Source organism: Bombina bombina, chromosome 6 (assembly GCF_027579735.1).
Source record: "Bombina bombina isolate aBomBom1 chromosome 6, aBomBom1.pri, whole genome shotgun sequence".
NCBI classification, from domain to species: Eukaryota; Metazoa; Chordata; class Amphibia; order Anura; family Bombinatoridae; genus Bombina; species Bombina bombina.
This window is the reverse complement of record NC_069504.1, coordinates 658,538,454-658,558,616: the sequence shown is the minus strand read 5'-3', so window position 1 is coordinate 658,558,616 and position 20,163 is coordinate 658,538,454. Positions and strand designations below refer to the sequence as shown.

Here is a 20,163-nt window from a genome sequence, read left to right as displayed (position 1 = left end):
CGAATGCTTGGATAAGACAGCAGGGGCATTGCACAACCCAAAAGAGGCATTACAAGGTATTTGTAATGCCTTCATCTCGTGTTGAAGGCAGTCTTCTACTCATGTCCCGTGAAGATACGAATGAGATTGTACGCCCCACGTAGATCCAACTTTGTAAAGTAGCAAGCATTTTGGAGCGAATCATATAATTCAGAGATCAAAGGAATAGGATAACGGTTCTTGATTGTAATATTGTTTAGGGCTCTGTAGTTGATACAGGGTCTGAGACCACCATCCTTATTACTGACAAAAAAGAAGCCAGCCCCGTCAGGAGAGGAGGAAGGGCGAATAAAGCCTTTAGCTAGGTTCTCTTGGATTTATTCCTTTATGGCCTTGGTTTCAGCTTTGGAGAGCGGATAAGTCCTCTCTTTAGGAAGTGGGGCTCCAGGAAAGAGGTCAATTTTGCAGTCATAAGGATGTTGAGGTGGCAGCACAGCAGCTGCTTTCTTTTCAAAGACATCTATAAATTCTGCATATACTTAGGGAAGATTATAAGGGGTTAGAAGGCTGGCTATAGGGATGTGATGCAGCGGAGTAACCTTAGCCAGGCAGGTGTAAAAACAGGATGTCCCTCAGTCCAGTCGAAATGAGGATTGTGTTTATGTAGCCAAGGAAGACCAAGGATAACTGGTTGTGCAGAAGAATGAATGACATCGAACTGCAACTGTTCGGTATGTAGGACTCCCACATTCATGGTTAGGGGTGCTGATTCAAAATGGATTAAACCTGATCCAAAGGAAGTGCCATCCAGAGTGGTTATTTTAAGACTGTTTTTTTTCTGAAGAAGAGGCAACCCTGCGTGAATCAGGAAACGGTGATCTAGGAAATTTCCAGCTGCTGCTGAATCAATAAAGGCTTGAGCATGGACAGAATTCTGAAGAAAGGTAAGGGTACCAGGATCCGAGAAGAGTGAGGGGAATTTTTAGTGGCCAGGCTTAGAGGTACCCTACTGTTATCCTCTAAGCGTTGGCTTTTCCCAACAGTATATCATAATTCTTGAGTGTGTGTGAATTAGAACCACAATAAAAACACAGTCTTAATCTCCTTCTTCTCTGTCTTTCAGATTCAGAGGGCTTAAGGGAAGAGAGATACATGGGTTCTTCTTCAGAGGTAACTGGAGGTGCTGAAGGGGTAGAGGATAGTCTAGAGACTCGACGGGTAGGAGGACGAGAGGGAAGGATTCTGCGAGTTCTATATCTCTCAGCTTGTCTTTCCTGAAAGTGAGAATCCAGACTGATGCAAAGTGTTATGAATTCATCCAGGGAAGATGGAACCTCACGATAAGTGAGCTTATCCTTGATGCCTTCATGCAGGCCTCTCCTGAAGGCCGCTTTGAGAGCACTACCATCCCAACTGGTCTCATGCCAAGGTGTGAAACTCAATGGCGTATTGTGCAACAGATCTATTGCTCTGGCGGAGATCCAGGAGAGAGTATTCTGCAGCAGGAGTGCAGCTAGAGATCCCAAATACGGAAGATAATGCAGAAATGAAGGTATCTGCATCGTTCAGGAGCTGAGCACTCTGTTCCAAAAGGGGAGAGACCCAGGCTAGGGCCTTGTCTTTCAATAAAGAAATGATAAGTGACCTTTGACCGATTAGACTGGAAGGTGTCAGGGTCATTGTGGAAGTGCAGCCTGCACTGGCTGAGGAAACCCTTACAGTCGGTAGTACCATCATACTAGTCAGGCAACGGTATCCGGAAAATACTTTCAGAAACAGGGGAAGAGGTTACAGCACTAGCAGCAGGGACTAGCTGTGTGGCAACAGGAGCAGCGTTTTTCTCTGCAACCAGTGAGGAGAGCAATAGCGGTTATAGCCTCTAGTTCAGAATACACATGCTCTAGTTTAGAATACACATGTCATGTTCGTGGGATATTTCCCTATCAGACCAAACTTGGCCAGTAGTCTTCTTATCCCGGCATCAAGTGGAAGGATAAAGAAATAGCCCAGAACAAAGTGAGTTTAAGAAATGAGGTAAGCAGTAATCACGGTAGACAGGGTAGTCCTTCACGGCAATAAGGGTAAGGCCAAGAATGGTCAGAGACAGGCAGAGTTCGGCAACAGAAAGGGAATCCAGCAGTTAAGGGGTTAACTAGTAGAATGGTCAGAGACAGGCAGAATTTGGCAACAGAAAGGCAATCCAGCAGTTCAGCAGTTCAGGGGTAACCCAGTAGAATGGTCAGGAACAGGCAGAGGTCAGAAACAAAAGGCAATAAACAGTTCAGGGGTAAACCAGTAGAATGTTCAGGAACAGGCAAAGGACAGCAACAAAAGGCAATCAGCAGTTCAGGGTTTAAGCAATAGAGTAGTCTTAAAACAAGCAAAGTTCAGTAACGATGTGGTAGGCAGCAGTTCAGCAAATAAGCACCCAGGAGCACATACAGTAACACCTATACCTGGGCAAAGATAAAAGCAACTGAGGTACTTATATAGGAGCAAGATTTGCGCCAAGGAGAGCACAGGTGAGATCCGGACCGGCATCAAGGGAAGACAGGGCGTGCAGCGATGATGTAATCGCTGTGCGCCTGAAGCAACCTTCATGACAACGGATAGGAGTGGAGGCCGTGACCTGAGACCGGAGGACCGGCGTGACAATATGCACACAAACCTGAATATCAGCACCTATGAAGATGAACTAAACTTCTATACCTAAAAGGTCCTTTTGGGTTAAATACTTATTCACACACACTGAGGAGTACTCAATTTGATTGTCACATTTCTATTGCGTTTTTCTCTCTTACTTAATTCTCTGCATTGTATGATTTTATATGATTTTAGGACAAATCGACTAAGGCTAATTACATGAGAAATTGTGTTCTGCGCATCACATCCCAGGCTAGTCCTATATTTTAAACAGATATCTGTTAAAGGGACATTCCAGTCAAAATTTAAATGCACATAGATTTATTACATCTTTGAATAGAAACATATTTGCAATATACATGTATTGGCAAAAATGCTTCTAGTAAAATGTATTACTGTTTTAATGTTAACATTTTTCTCTGCAAGTGCATGTGAAGCATAGCTAGATATTCTCAGTGCACCAGCATTTTAAATAATACAGCTGCTCAGATAATCAGTGGGGCTTGTATATCATGTCAGCAATTAACTAATGGAGTCATTACCAGGTGGTACAAGCACCTTAGGCTCTCTGAGCAAGTGCTGTGTTTAAAATGCTGGTGCACGGTGCATACTTAAATACCCTTTTGAAACAGCTATAGCTTTTATTAGAAGCATTTTTGCTAATGCATGTATATTACAAAAAAAATTCAGTTTAATACCGAAATGCACCCATGTGGTTTCCAATTTTGGCTGGAATATCCCTTTAAGCAGTGAGAATTGTAACTGATTGGTTTAGAAAGCACATTTTAACTTAGAATTCCACTCATCATAACTATTTAAAGGGACACTGAACCCAAATCTTTTCTTTTGTGATTCAGATAGAGCATGACATTTTAAGCAACTTTCTAATTTACTCCTATTATCAAAAAATTTTCATTCTCTTGGTATCTTTATTTGAAATGCAAGGAAGTTTCGATGCCGGCCCATTTTTGGTGAACAACCTGGGTTGTCCTTGCTGATTGGTGGATAAATTCATCCACCAATAAAAAAGTGCTGTCTAGAAGCTTAGATGCCTTCTTTTTCAAATAAAAATAGCAAGAGAACAAAGAAAAAATGATAATAGGAGTAAATTAGAAAGTTGCTTAAAATTGCATGCTCTATCTGAATCAAGAAAGAAAAAAAATTGGGTTCAGTGTCCCTTTAATTATATGACAGTGCACTCCACTGTGATAAATGGGGTTGGACCTATAAAAATGGGACCTGACATCACATCCTAATTTTTCTTTTAGACAGGAATATATAACTTGATAATAAATGTGCTTGTGTAACTGTCTTATATGCCTTGTTTAGATCTCTAATAAAAATAATTTAAAAATTGTACAATTTTCTTTAATTTATTATTTTATAACAGCTTGAGAACGAAGCCCTGTAAGTTTCAGTGAAATACGTTTTTTGTTACTTGGATGTGTTTAAGTTAGGTATTTTTTAGCCTGCATAGTTTTGACAAGTGCTTTTTTAGAGAACTAAATATTTAAATGACACCTTTTCTCACATGTTAATCTCAATGAGAGATGCATTTTCACTATTTCTGTAAAGACCTAGATTTGATTTGGAGGACTAAAGGGAATAAATTAACTTTTTAATTTGTGTTTATTCTTCTATTTGAACAGTAAAGACGTTGTGCTAGTGGTGAGAAGCATGACTATTAATTTGCCAAGTTCTATTATCAAGCATTATCTCTACTATGGCAGATGGTCTTTCAGAAACCTAATGCTTGACTCACCGTCCTGTGAACCTATTTAGTAATAAAATGATTCATAAAAACATTTGCTCTCTGTGTGTCAGTAATGTAATCACTTAAAGACAGGCTTTAATTAAACTTCAACCAATGGGAATGCGCACCTTCTGGGTGACAAAGGCACTTTTCCAGTAAAAGAGCCTCTTCTTCCCAGTCATCCTCCTCCTCTTCCTCTTCTTCACTGGAGTCTTGTTCCTTCTTTTCTTTGTTCCTGTCCACTCTTTTGTGTTCTTGGGGTGGGGCTTCTTTGTGTTTAGTCCTCTTAGTCTCTTTGGTGTCACGTGACTTTTGTCCCTTCTCAATCTGTTGATGTTGGTTTTCTGATAACAATCCACTTTTATTCTGTTTTTTGTGACTTTGAAAATCCTTCTGAGATGTTGAACTATGACTTTTATTGGTCTCTGTGCAGTTACGGTAAGCAGAGCATGGCATAGAAGGATGTTGTTCACCTATACAATGTGGGGCTTTTACTCGTTTACAGCTTTCGTTTTCTTTGCTTTCAGAAGGTGCTGGTCGTTTCTGGGTGGGAAACAATAAAAAATCTATTGTTAAGAAAAATACATTCAAGTTCTTACAGTGAGAGCTTACTACTCAAAACTGTACTTTTTAAATGCTATATTTTATGAAGCCTATTGAATAGGAGAGATAATTGAGCTCATGAGAATAGCATAAGAAACGAATGGACTGCTGAAATTGGTGAGGCACTTACAGTCTAAAGTAATATAGGAGAGTGATAAGTTACATCTGAAGCACCATTTCAGCACTTCCTGAATATGCTGAACAACAGAGCTACTAATTTTCAATTAATGATTGAATCAGTTTTTACATAGGAAGTGGGTCACAATTACAATTGCCGACCAGAAGTATGCATAAGAATATAATTCATTTATAAAGAACAAAACTATGTTTTATTTCAGATTCAATTTTATATAGTATTACAAAGTTATACGGACAAATAGCTAAACAAATGCACTGCTTTTCCCTCAAGAGCATGTACCTGGAAATTAAATAACATATTTGAAATAATTATAAGACAAACCGTTAAAATGTAATAACGTGCGGCTAGATTACGAGTTTTGCGTTATGAGGGGTGCGGTACTAACTTGCACGTTATTGTCACCGCTCACTTACCTACAGCGCTGGTATGACAGGTTTTTATAAACCCGGCGTTAAAAGACAAGAAGTGAACGTAGAGCAAAATTGAGCTCCATACCGCACTCCAATACCAGCGCTGCTTAAGTCAGCGGTAAGCTGGTTGTACGTGCTTGTGCGCGATTTCCCCATAGACATCAATGGGGAGAGCCGGCTGAGAAAATGTCTAACACCTACAATAAAGCAGCCAGAGTAAAGCTCTGTAACGCAGCCCCATTGATTCCTATGGGGAAAGAATATTTATATTTACACCTAACACCCTAACATGATACCCGAGTCTAAACACCCCTAATCTTACACTTATTAACCCCTAATCTGCCGCCCCCGACATCGCCAACACCTACATTATATTTATTAACCCCTAAACTGCCACCCCCGACATCGCCGGCACCTACATTATATTTATTAACCCCACTCTGCTGCCCCCAACATCGCTGACACCTACATTATATTTATTAACCCCTAATTTGCCACTCCGGACATCACTGCCACTATAATAAACATATTAACCCCTAAACCGCCGCACTCCCGCATCGCAAACACTAATTAAATATTATTAACCCCTAATCTGATGCCCCCAACGTCACCGCCACTATACTATATTTATTAACCCCTAAATCTAAGTCTAACCCTAACACCCCCTAACTTAAATATAATTAAATCTAAATCAAACCTACTATTAATAACTAAATAATACCTATTTAAAACTAAATAATACCTATTTAAAACTAAATACTTACCTATAAAATAAACCCTAAGCTAGCTACAATATAACTAATAGTTACATTGTATCTAGCTTAAGGTTTATTTTTATTTTACAGGCAAGTTTGAATTTATTTGAACTAGGTAGAAAAGTTACTAAATAGTTATTAACTATTTAATAACTACCTAGCTAAAATAAATACAAATTGACCTGTAAAATAAAACCTAACCTGAGTTACACTAACACCTAACCTAACCCTACAACTAAATAAATTCCCTAAATTAAATACAATTAACTAAATTCAATACAATTAGCTAAATAACAAAACAAAAAACTCCCACTAAATTACAGAAAATAAAAAACTAATTACAAGATCTTTAAACTAATTACACCTAATCTAATAGCCCTATCAAAATAAAAAAAGCCCACCCAAAATAAAAAAAACCCTAGCCTAAACTAAACTACCAATAGCCCTTAAAAGGACATTTTGTGGGACATTGCAACCCCCCCCCCCCAAAACAGTAAAACCCACCACCCACACAACCAACCCCCCAAATAAAACCTTAAAGGGACACTCAGGTTAAATTAAATTTTCCTGATTCAGATACAGCATGTCATTTTAAACAACTTTCCAATTTACTTCCATTAAAAAAATGTGCACAGTCTCTTATATTTACAATTTTTGAGTCACCAGATCCTACTGAGCATGTGCAAGAATTCACAGACTATAATTATATGCATTTGTGATTGGCTGATTGCTATCACATGGTATAAGGGGAGTGGAAATAGACATAAGTTTGAAATTTGTTATAAAAAAATCTACTACTCATTTGAAGTTCAGACTAAGTGCTTTTACATTGTCTTGTTATCTTGCATTTGTTGGTTATGCAAATCTAATGTGTTGACTGGTCCTTTAACTAAAAACCTAAGCCCCCCATTGCCCTGAAAAGGGCATTTGGATGGGCATTACCGTTAAAAGGACATTTAGCTCTATTGCAGCCCAAACCCCTAATCTAAAAATAAAACCCACCCAATACACCTTTAACCCCTTAATGACAACTGACGTACCAGGTACGTCATGCATTAACAACCAGTTAATGACAATAGACGTACCTGGTACGTCAGTTGTCTAAGAGAGTGCTGGAAGCGATCGCAATCGCTTCCAGCAGCTCTCAGGGTATTGCAGTGATGCCTCCATATGGAGGCATCCTGCAATACCTTTTTAGAAGACTCTGATGCAGAGAGAGCCACTCTGTGGCCCTCTCTGCACCGGTAGTGATGGTGCCAGTTCGTTGGTGGGTGGGAGCATAACAGGGAGGCGGGTGGGCGGCCCATCGCTACCCGGCATCCGGTTCCTGTAAGTGCAATGTGCACGCCGGGTGCCGGGAGCGTGCGGGGGCGCGCGTGCGCGCACGCGATTAGCTGGCCACTGACACCAATGAGGAGGGAAGAGAGGGGAAAAAAGATTTTAAAAATATAAATATATAAGGATCTGGGAGGGGGAGGGGGTTGGGGTATTGTGGGGGGCTGCTACACTACAGAAAATATTAATAATTGCAAAAAGAGAAAAAGATACTTTTGTTTTTGGGGGCAAATTGGGTACTGGCAGACAGCTGCCAGTACCCAAGATGGCGGCAAATAGGTAGGGGAGAGTGTTAGAGAGCTGGGGGGGGGATCATGGAGGTTGGGGCTAAGGCAGGGGTCCATCACAGCTAAAACATTTTATTTTTTTTATTAAAAAAAAAGAAAAACTCCTTTTATTTAGTACTGGCAGACTTTCTGCCAGTACTTAAGATGGCAGGGACAATTGTGGGGTGGGGGAGGGAAGAGAGCTGTTTGGGAGGGATCAGGGGGTGGGATGTGTCAGGTGGGAGGCTGATCTCTACCCTAAAGCTAAAATTAACCCTGCAAGCTCTCTACAACCTACCTAATTAACCCCTTCACTGCTGGGCATAATTTACGTGTGGTGCGCAGCAGCATTTAGCGGCCTTCTAATTACCAAAAAGCAATGCCAAAGCCATATATGTCTGCTATTTCTGAACAAAGGGGATCCCAAAGAAGCTTTTACAACAATTTGTGCTATAATAGCACAAGCTGTTTGTAAATACTTTCAGTGAGAAACCTAAAATTGTGAAAAATGAATTTTTTTTTAATTGTTTGCTCGCATTTGGCGGTGAAATAGTGGCATAAAATATATCAAAATGGGCCTAGATCAATACTTGGGGTTGTCTACTACACTACCCTAAAGCTAAAATTAACCATGCAAGCTCCCTACAACCTACCTAATTAACCCCTTCACTGCTGGGCATAATTTACGTGTGGTGCGCAGCAGCATTTAGCGGCCTTCTAATTACCAAAAAGCAACCCCAAAGCCATATAAGTCTGCTATTTCTGAACAAAGGGGATCCCAAAGAAGCATTTACAACCATTTGTGCCTTAATTGCAGAAGCTGTTTGTAAATAATTTCAGTGGGAAACCTAAAGTTTGTGACAAAATTTGTGAAAAAGTGAACTTTTTTTTTTATTTGATGACATTTGGCGGTGAAATGGTGGCATGAAATATACCAAAATGGGCCTAGATCAATACTTTGGGTTGTCTTCTAAAAAAATATATATACATGTCAAGGGATATTCAGGTTTTCCTGACAAATATCAGGGTTCCAATGTAACTAGCGCTAATTTTGAAAAAAAGGGGTTTGGAAATAGCAAAGTGCTACTTGTATTTATGGCCCTATAAATTGAAAAAAAAGCAAAGAACATGTAAACATTGGGTATTTCTAAACTCAGGACAAAATTTAGAAACTATTTAGCATAGGTGTTTTTTGGTGATTGTAGATGTGTAACAGATTTTGGGGGTCAAAGTTAGAAAAAGTGTGTTTTTTTTCAATTTTTTCCTCATATTTTATATTTTTTTTATAGGAAATTATAAGATATGATGAAAATAATGGTATCTTTAGAAAGTCCATTTAATGGCGAGAAAAACGTTATATAATATGTGTGGGTACAGTAAATGTGTAAGAGGCAAATTACAGCTAAACACAAACACAGCAGAAATGTAAAAATAGCCTTTGTCATTAAGGGTAAGAAAATTGAAAAATGGTCTGGTCATTAAGGGGTTAAAAAATCCTAACACTAACCCCCGAAGATCCACTTACAGTTTTGAAGAGCTGACATCCATCCTCAACGAATGCAAGCTCAATCCTATTGTCTGATTGGATCAGCCAATAGGATTGAAGTTCAATCATATTGTCTGATTGCATCAGCCAATAGGATTTTTTCAACCTTAATTCCGATTGGCTGATAGAATTCTATCAGCCAATCGGAATATAAGGGACACCATCTTGGATGACGTAATTTAAAGGAACCTTCATTGTAGAAGAAGCCGTCGATTGAAGAGGATGTTCCGTGCCGGATGTCTTGAAGGTGGAGCTGCTCCGCGTCGAAAGGATGAAGATAGAAGATGTCGTCTGGGTGAAGACTTCTGCCTGTCTGGAGGACCACTTCTGCCGGCTTCGTTGAGGACATCTTGCCGCTTGGATGAAGACTTTTCCTGGCTTCGTTGAGGATGGATGTCGGCTCTTCAAAACTGTAAGTGGATCTTTGGGGGTTAGTGTTAGGATTTTTTAAGGGTGTATTGGGTGGGTTTTATTTTTAGATTAGGGGTTTGGGCTGCAATAGAGCTAAATACCCTTTTAAAGGAAATGCCCATCTAAATGCCCTTTTCAGGGCAATGGGGAGCTTAGGTTTTTTTAGTTAGGGTTTTATTTGGGGGGTTGGTTGTGTGGGTGTTGGGTTTTACTGTTGGGGGGGTTGTTTGTATTTTTTTCACAGGTAAAAGAGCTGATTTCTTTGGGGCAATGCCCTGCAAAAGGCCCTTTTAAGGGCTATTGGTAGTTTAGGGTAGGGGTTTTTATTTTATTTGGGGGGGGGGTTTATTTGATAGGGCTATTAGATTAGGTGTAATTAGTTTAAAGATCTTGTAATTTGTTTTTTATTTTCTGTAATTTACTGTTTTTTTTTTTTTGGAATTTAGCTAATTGTATTGAATTTAGCTAATTGTATTTCATTTAGGGAATTTATTTAATTGTAGGGTTAGGTTAGGTGTTAGTGTAACAGTTAGGTTTTATTTTACAGATCAATTCATATTTATTTTAGCTAAGTAGTTATTAAATAATTAATAACTATTTAGTAATTATTCTACCTAGTTAAAATAAATACAAACTTAGCTGTGAAATAAAAATAAACCCTAAGCTATCTACAATGTAACTATTAGTTATATTGTAGCTAGCTTAGGGTTTATTTTACAGGTAAGTATTTAGTTTTAAATAGGAATTATTTAGGTAATGATAGTAATTTTTATTTATATTTATTTTAATTATATTTAAGTTAGGGGGTGTTAGGGTTAGACTTAGATTTAGGGGTTAATACCTTTAGTATAGTGGTGGCGACGTTGGGGCGGCAGTTTAGGGGTTAATAACTGTAGGTAGGTGGCGGCGATGATATGGGTGGCAGATTAGGGGTTAATAATATTTAACTAGTGTTTGCAAGGCGGGAGTGCGGTGGTTTAGGGGTTAATATTTATATTCTAGTGGTGGCGATGTCGGGAGCGGCATATTAGGGGTTAATAATTTGCGATGCGGGAGGGCTTCGGTTTAGGGGTTAATAGGTAGTTTATGGGTGTTAGTGTACTTTTTAGCACTTTAGTTATGAGTTTTATGCTACATATTTGTAGTGTAAAACTCATAACTACTGACTTTTAAATGCGGTACGAATCTTGACGGGATAGGCTGTACTGCTCACTTTTTGGCCTCCCAGGACAAGCTTGTAATACCAGCGCTATGGAAGTCCCATTGAAAAAAAAGACTATACGCAATTTGCGTAAGAATTTGTACGACCAAAAAAGTGTGCGTTGCCCCTAAATCTGCAAGACTCGTAATAGCAGCGATAGTAAAAAAGCAGCATTATGAGGCTTAACGCTGCTTTTTTACTCATAACGCAAGACTCAGAATCTAGCCGATGGAAATGGATAAAATAATGGCGTTTCTAAAAGCAATGCAAGATGTGGAGGTATTTAAGGAATGTGATAGTCATAAAAATAAGCTCCATGAAGTCTTCCAGGGCACCATGAAGTCTAAGAAAAAAGCCTTGCACCCAGTAAACTGCCTTTAATCCTGTGTGTTTGGTGTATCTTGTATCTATGTATATGAAATCCATTTTACAGCAGGCTTTTAGTTTCTAAACAAAGAAATCAGTTGCTGTAGTTTAAAATGATATAATGTAATATAATTGTTGTGCATACAGCATTGTTTTATTTGGATTGTGTAGACACTTTCTCTACATTTAGTGCTGACTTTGGTTCAGGTATAGAAAATATACACTGTCTTTTGTGAAAGAATTATCCATAACAAGTCAGGAAACAGACCAGGCATAAAACACTCATAAAAAGGGTGGGGTGTCATATCTTATCATTTCAAATACAAAGATATTGATTTTTTGATTTTTAAGAATTTATAGCTATAGAGCTTTTATCTCATATTTGTTAAATACTAATTTTTCATTGGCATATAAGTACTAAAGCAACCATACAGTAACAGCTAGAGAGATACATCCTTGCCTTTGTCATCAGGAAAGCTGTCCTCATGAACATGCTACTAAAACCTAGCAATTGTATAGTAAATTGTATAGTCAAGACCAGATGGGTGCCATGACTCAAAATAGGCTTCATATACCTGACACATGTTGAAGCCATATAACTAGAAGAATTATTTGTCTCCTAACATTTAGTTATTTCTTCCTGAGCTTATAGGCCAAAACAATAGTAAAAGAATACCAGCTGGTCAAATAAGCCTTAAAAGCTCCATGTCCTTTTTCTGAAACCATAACTGGGGCAAAAGGATAATCAGAATCCCAGATAACCATAATAGTCTAATTGGTTTCTATCAATCAAAAGAAACACAGAATTTCAGAATAGCATTTTTAAGTAAAACTCACAGTGTCAGGCTTGATTCTGGTATTGGTGTAACCAGAAGGGGGATCCTGGTGCAATCTCTGAGAAAGTGCTTGAGATGCCTGAAATGCCTGTGATGAGGATATCTGTTGCTCCTTCCTGTAAAAAAAAAATTGCAATAAGATTAGTCAGGTTTTCATATATGAACACCATTCCTGAGCGACACCTATCATATCCGGCAAAACTAATAGGACATTTTGGACAACCTATTTTTGCTTAACATGTTATATAATTATAACTTAAATTGCTCATGAAAAATTGTGACCACTGGCAGCAGTCCTTAGTAAAGAGGAAAGAAGACAAAATGTGAAAATAATGTAGAAATAGGAGGTTTCACTTCCAAGCATTATAATATTAACACTTACAGTTATTCTAAGAAGGCCTAATCAAGCATTTTTATTTTCTAATCCTGTTCCTTTCCATATTCAGCAACTTCCAGAATAACCTGCCTATTATATACTGGTTTTATCGAACCCTTCCTAGAAAAGCCTAATGCTGCCCCTCTTTTACAGATTAAACTAAAATTCAGCTCACAGTTGTCTTACACAGGCCCTTCAAGTTGGACCAAAAACCATCATAGTATATAGACCTAACAATTACATTTCTAGATCTAAGCTGCAAATCCACCACATTTTACCATGCATCTTATTGACATGTTAACCATTTATAGTGAAAAGTCTAACCTTGCACTTATTACACTGGTCTTTCCTCAAATTGTACAAATGTAATAGTCTTCTAATAAAAGGAGACTAAACTCTACCTCTGCAAGCTAGTGTACCTATAATAATCATCACATGTTCTATATCATTAGGTTTAATTTGTGGGCTACGCCTTAGATTATATTATACCCTTGTTTTTATTATTGTTCTTATATTGCGCCCCTAGAGTTACCATCTAGTTTGGTTAATAGGTATCTATAATAATATCCATGTAGAAATTAAATCATGCTAACTGAAATGACATATTATACGGCTAAATTACAAGTTTTGCGTTACGGTGCGGTACGGCTATACTGCTGAAAAATTGGCCATTGTGCATGGAATGGCAGATAACGCATATTACAAGTCACTGCGGTATAGCTATACCGCAAGCATTTTAGCCTTAATGCAACCCTCCATTCCGCACTCAAATGACATTTGAGTGCAGGATTTTCCATAGTGCCGTATTACAGGTTGTGCGGTCCGGCTTAAATGCTTGCGTTACAGCCTATACCCATCCAAATGCCCCTTTAGGGGCAATGGGTAGTTTAGGATTTTTTTTTAGACTTTGTTTTTTGTTATTTTGGGGGGTTGGTTGGGTGGGGGTTTTACTTTTAGGGGGGACTTTGTATTTTTTTAATGTAAAAGAGCTGTTTAACTTACTTTTAAGGGCTATGGTAGTTTATTGTTAGGCTAGGAGCTGTCTTTATTTTGGGGGGCTTTTTTGTTTTTATAGGGCTATTAGAGTAGGTGTAATTTTTATTATTTTGGATAATTTATTTTTTATTTTTTTGTAATCTTAGTGTTTTTTATTTTTCTTAATTTTAGTGTTTTTTGTAATGTTAAGAGTTTTTAAATTTTTTCGCAGTATTAGGTTTATTTAAATTTGTCATTTAGGTTTTTTATTTTTTCGTAGTGTTAGTTTTTTTTTAATCATGTAATTTAGGATTTTTAATTGGCAGTTTATTTTATTAGAATAGTTATGTTAGGTTAATTTATAGTTTATTCTTAGGTTTTTTTTTATCTCACAGGTAAGTTTTTATTTATTTTAAGATAGTTATATTATAACTTTTAATTTAAAGTTGGGGGTATTAGGTTTAGGGGTAATAGTTTAATTTAGTGTTTTGCATTAGGGATTAATAGGTTTAGTTCATTAGTTACGATGTGGGGGGCTGGTGGTTTAGGGGTTAATAGGTTAAGTTTATTAGTTGAAATGTGGGGGGCTGGCAGTTTAGGGGTTAATACTTTATTATAGTGTTGGCGATGTGGGGGGCTGGTGGTTTAGGGGATAAAAGGTTTATTATAGTAGTAGCGATGTGAGTAGGCAGCGGATTAGGGCTTAATAGGTTTATTTATTAGTTGCAATGTGGGGGGCTGGCGGTTTAGGGATTAATAGGCTTATTTAGCATCAGCGATGTCGGGGAGCGGTGGATTAGGGGTTAATAACTTTATTTAGTGTTGGCAATGTCGAGGGCCGTGGGTTAGGGGTGTCTAGACTAAGGGTTTATGTTAGAGTGTTAGGTTTAAACGTAATTTTATTTTCCCCAAATACATCAATGGGGATTGCGTTACGGGGATTTGCCATTTTGCGATCACAGGTGTTAGTTTTTTTTTTCTAACACTCTCTCCCCATTGATGTCTAAGGGGGAAAGCATGCACAAGCACGTAATCTCAGCCCTTGGCTTTTGTGCGGTATGGAGCTTAACACACCATAACGAATAGCACAAGGAGGTTTTTCAGTAACTCATAATAGCAGAGCTATGGAAAGTGCGATACCGCTAATTGTTTTGCGTTCTTTACGCACCCGGTATAGCGCAAAACTCGTAATCTTGGTGATAGTGAATATGCAATTACTGACAACTCCCCTAGATCACGGAAAATAAATTAATGAGGATAATTACCACTCTTATTAATGATAACATAACATAATGTAGGTTGTATCGTACCCTGAAAGAATATGCTGCTTTTCCTCTGGGGTATATCCCACCCAGTCCTTCTGTACCTGGTAATAAAGCTCCTCTTTAAGACTGTAGCTCCCATCTTTGGAGTTAAATCGACCCACCTGATTAAGTGAGAAAAATTTTATTATTTAAAAAAATGTATTTAAAGAAACAAACAAAAACAGCTCTTTGTAAACTCTATGATCAAATTTGTGTTGCTCTCTTTGTATTCTTTGTGGAAAAATATACCTAGGTAGGCTCAGAAGCTACTGATTGGTGGCTGCACATATATGCCTCTTGTCATTGTCTTTCAGCTAACTGCCAGTAGTGCATTTCTGCTTCTTCAACAAAGAATACCAAGAGAATAAAGCAAATTTGATAATGGAAGTAAATTAGGAAGCTGCTAAGAAGTGTATGATCTGACTTATGAAAACTTTTTTGGATTTCATGTCCCCTTTTTTTAATGACAGTTAAATGAATTAAAATTTTGAAAATATATGTGATCCCACTTTCTATAACTTGAGAATTGCCCTCTATTTTTAGGCAAAATCTCAACTGATGTGTATAATAAGTTGTAAAATAAATCAATATGTTTGTATCCCTTTAGTTTTCTTTACCAATTATGCAGTGTGCTTTTGTATTGGTCTTACAATTTTATCTAATTTTCTGTTCCTCTTACAAATCTCAGTGGTTAATCATCTAATGTTTATGGGAAGGGCTTTCATTGTTAACATGTTAAGAATGATGTCCTGACCCAGATAAAAAGGTGACACAAATTGCACATTTAGGGGCATATTTATCAAGCTCCATAAAGACCGCTGCTCCATAACCTGTCCGCCTGCTCTGAGGCGGCGGACAGAAATCCCCCCCAATCGAATACGATCGGGTTGATTGACACCTAGCAGTTCAAAAGAACTGCTGGTGCAATGATAAATGCCGAGAGCGTATGCTGTCGGCATTTATCAATGTGCAGCGGACATGATCCGCAATATCGGATCATGTCCGCTCGCACAATCATAAAAATGCCCCAATGTGTATATAATCTGTTTATTTATCTATCTATCTCACAATTTCAAACTTCAAAACTAAGCAAAATAAAATACAGAATTTTATATCAGGATGAAAATGCTGGCTGCCTAAAATGACCCTCCTCACGGTACAATTTGGATAAACATGTAAATCCTTAAATGAAAAGGTATGCATAGACATTTGTAGAAATTACAATTTACATACTAGCAAGTTGTTTCAGGTTTTTGCTGGAACCTTTACAATAATGACATTCCTATAACCTGGGGTGTTTAACAACAATGTTAAGCGTGTTGTGTGATACGTGTATCTAATATTTTGAATTAGATTACTAATGTTCACTCTTTCTCACCTTGTCTAAGTAAGGAAAAGCCCACCATATTGTAAAGAAAAACAGAAGAGAGGTATTTGTTGCACTTTCAACCAGAAAATCCACAAAGAAAATGAAAGATAAAATAAAGATATCTATTAACAGGCAAACTATGCAGAAGACTGTCAAAGTTATAAATGAAAGAAGCATTGTACCCATATAACTTGAAAGTGATGCAGCATATGTAAAAAGCTGTCTATAAAATATCAACTGCCCATAATGAGCTAAATTACGAGGAGAGCGCAAAATTGCGCTTTCGCAAGCGCAATATTTGCGCTCCACTCAGTAATACTAGTGCACGCAAATGTGCACTGGTATTACAAGTAAAGCTCAATGCGAACCCTACCTCGCTTTCGTATTGCATGGAAGCTTTGCGCTCATGAGAGCCTCGTTCTCATGCCGATAGACATGGCAAAGAACCTAGCGCAGAGCAGGGGGTAACTCATAGCTGGGCAGCATTTTTATAATATTTATGTACATGAATATATACCTATATATTTATGTGTTTATATGTGTATTAAAGTATTGGAGATATCTTAAAAGGGATTAGTTGCTTGCTATTATTTCAAACATAAATATATATTTTAAAATATATGTTTATGTTTCAAATAATATTAAGCAACCATTAACTCCCTTTTAAGATATCTACAATACTTATATACACATATAAACACATAAATAAATATATGTATATATTCATGTACATACATATTTTAAATATGCTGCCCAATGCTGCGTGACTTACCCCCTGCACTGCGCTAGGTTATTTGCTGTGTCTATCATATTAACACATAAATATATATGTATATAAGCATATACATATATATAATTACCGTTTAAAACACAGTCCCCATAGATCACAATGTAAAGGCACTTTTCAGTGCCGTTTTTTTTCTAACACCCTACATCCCCTAACTTTAACCCCTTATAACTGCTTCATGCAGTTATTAAATAATAAAAAAGATCATATTTTAATTAAAATAAAGGAACTGTCCACTTTGTTTAGGGGGCAATTGGGGACATTTTTTGAACTAATTAGAGGTCTGACCTCTGGTTACGTTCGCTTAGCGGAAAGTGCTACTACAAGCTTGCAGTAGCATTAACCAGCCACTTGTAATGGCTGGATATTTAACGTGTGCCCATAAACGGGCAAATTTGCTCCTTTACAGTTGCACGTTAAATTAGCGCTTCACTTGTAATCTAGCCCAATATGTAAAAAAAGGAAGATATTTTACCTCAAAATTTCTTCAGCTCACTAGAGTAAGTGCTCTGTGAGCTGTTTTCCTTCAGCTGCTGTTTATACTGTCGTATGCATTGTGCAGAAAAGCAAAAACAGCCAAACGGTATTATCAGTGCTGAGTTCACACTTTGCTTTAATGTGATTTTGTGGGATTTCCTAATATTGCAAGATTTCAGTCATTTTTTTATAGATATGCTGCATTGTCCCTTTAATTTGTGATAAAAGGAAAAACGGTGCTAAAAAAACATACATTAAGGACTTCAATGGCTGACTTCAAATGTTAACACCAAAATAGACAATGCAATTACATACACAATATTACAGTAAAATGATTGTTAGCGTAACATGTTTTCTTCTGAACAGTCTTGGAAAGGAAAGCTATATTCCAGTGAGTGTAAATGGTACTATTTAGGAATGTAGCTCTGTAATTTTGATACACAATCACCTAAACAAAATATTGTTTAAGAATAAATATGTTTATGTTGTTCTTGAAAAAAAATGTACATTTAAGAACTTGGAACAAAGATTAAGATATTGCATAAATTCAAATGGGCTGCCTCGTGAGCTTTCAGAATAAGCTTTCTCATGTATTTTTTTTTATTGGTATCACTCTGATAGCTTTATCAGTTTTGTTATTACTTTTAAATATTTTAAATCTTAAATGTTAATACAAAATGTGCATAAGTGGCTATACACACCATATCCAATGTGGACAATAACTCTGTCTGTTCTCTGGGAACAGCGTTAGATTTCTCCAGCCGGAGAATTATGTCCTGTTGTCGGTGAGGCCTCAAGGCCAAAATGTGAATTAGCCATTCCTGAAGTGGCCTTTGTTCATCACCAACTCGGCTACATTTCTTGGCTGCCGGAGTTAAAAACACAGGTGGACGGCGATTGCAAGGAGAATCTTCCTTAGTGATCTCCAAACTGTTCTTACTTGAGATCTTAACACATTTGCCTGAAAAAAATAACAAGATTTTTCTTTATTTCAAAGAGGAAGGGACAGTTATAAATTGGTCACTAGAGTGTGCATTAATTGACTGCGTGGTATATAGCAGTTATGCCTGGAGTCAGCATTTCCAATTTTATTAGGAATTTTAAAAATTAAATTACAGGAAAAAGAGACAAATAAATAATGGAAGTATATTGCTAAGTTATTTTACTGCATATAATTAAATATTATATATTCCAATCTCAACATATTTAATGTCGCTTTAAGTAAGATAAAAGTAAATAAACAAGGGGTTAATCCAGTATGTCAGAATGGCCTTTTCAAACTTGTCAGATAGTGTACAATGAGTATACCAATCTACCAGAAAACACCAGTTTATTTTTATTCAAAACCTTTTAGCTTTAGCACACCATATACTGACTCTTTCCATAATATTAGTCTATTGTTTTATGAATTATTTCCTCAGACTGTAAAAATAAAGTACTATGCAAGTTTTTGGCTGCTACAATTTTCTCTTTTTTTGAATGTATTAACTCTTAACAAAAGTGAATTTAACAAACCAATGACAATGATCAGGTTATAACTGTTATTGAGGAAGTTATTGAAGATGAAATGAGGAATACAAAATGTGTGTTTTGAGACCACATAGTTGTAGTAGTGCTGATATTTCCAGGGACTTTGTCTGCAGGGACTGTATCCATGTGACCTTGGATATGAATTGTTCACAGTAGTGAAACACATTAGGGACTCAACACTATACCCAAAGGAAAATACAGACAGCAGTGGAACCAAAGCATATATAGTATTTTGAAGAGACAACGATCCAAGACTACAGCTTTGTATCTGGAAACAGATTAATTCAAAAATGCCACATAAAATTAAAATGCTTTATGTGTTTCAGAAGGTAAACTGCTTTTTTCAAGAGCAAGTAAAAATATTCAAAAAAGCTAGTTTTGTTCTTTTAAAATGAGTGTTTTGGTCTTGTTCAGCTAAACCTGTGCCCAGTGGTGGTTCATTTGTTCCTTGCTGTGTGCACTGCTAGTGTGCTCCTTAACAACTGTGCACGAGTACTCAATAGTAGTCAGCAAAATGCTTGTATATGCATGATACAGAGCCAGACGGGCTCTGTCAGCTGAGTTTCACCACTAGGTTCCATGTGTAGTCCACTAGAAGAGTATATATACATTACACGCATGTTGCCAGGTATCCATTGCTTCTATTTGCACCGAGATCTTTCTGGGGTGAAATGACTAAGTGTATTCCCTAATGGCCTAACAAGCACATGACAAGCCACTACTCTTGCTAACATAGGCACTGCTAAGGTGACTGGAGCCTTGGATGCAAATAAATAAAGATTTGTGTGTTTGTATTATTAATGGTACGACACAATTACAAATAATCAAATAAAATTCATAGAGCAAGCTCTATTTTACTGCACTGCATTCTGGGGCATTCACGCCTCATCATGTCCTTCATGTTTGATCTAATCATCTGTGATCAGTGACAATGTTTGGCCATGATTGTCTGTGGTTTGTTCAGAGAGGAATTGCCTAGTATGTTGGCGATGGACTGACTTTAATAGGCGGGATCAGACTGATATACTACAGGAAAGTTCTACTCTGTGCAGAGCATTAATAGGCTAAAAAGAAGCTGCACCCAGGTGGTAAATCGCCCTAG

At 37.4% G+C, this 20,163-nt stretch overlaps 1 protein-coding gene across 2 annotated transcripts in view; it reads right to left on the bottom strand.

Moving 5' to 3' along the window:
• LOC128663407 (RNA polymerase II elongation factor ELL) overlaps window positions 1–20,163 on the bottom strand; it is a 209,879-nt gene that overhangs the window by 36,675 nt on the left and 153,041 nt on the right. For both annotated transcript variants that reach the window (XM_053717722.1, XM_053717723.1), the window contains exons 5-8: window positions 18,233–18,492; window positions 14,905–15,020; window positions 12,245–12,359; window positions 4,504–4,918 (exon numbers count right to left, since the gene is read on the bottom strand). In XM_053717722.1, the coding sequence (XP_053573697.1) occupies window positions 4,504–4,918; window positions 12,245–12,359; window positions 14,905–15,020; window positions 18,233–18,492 (906 nt within the window). The remainder of the gene's footprint in view (window positions 1–4,503; window positions 4,919–12,244; window positions 12,360–14,904; window positions 15,021–18,232; window positions 18,493–20,163) is intronic.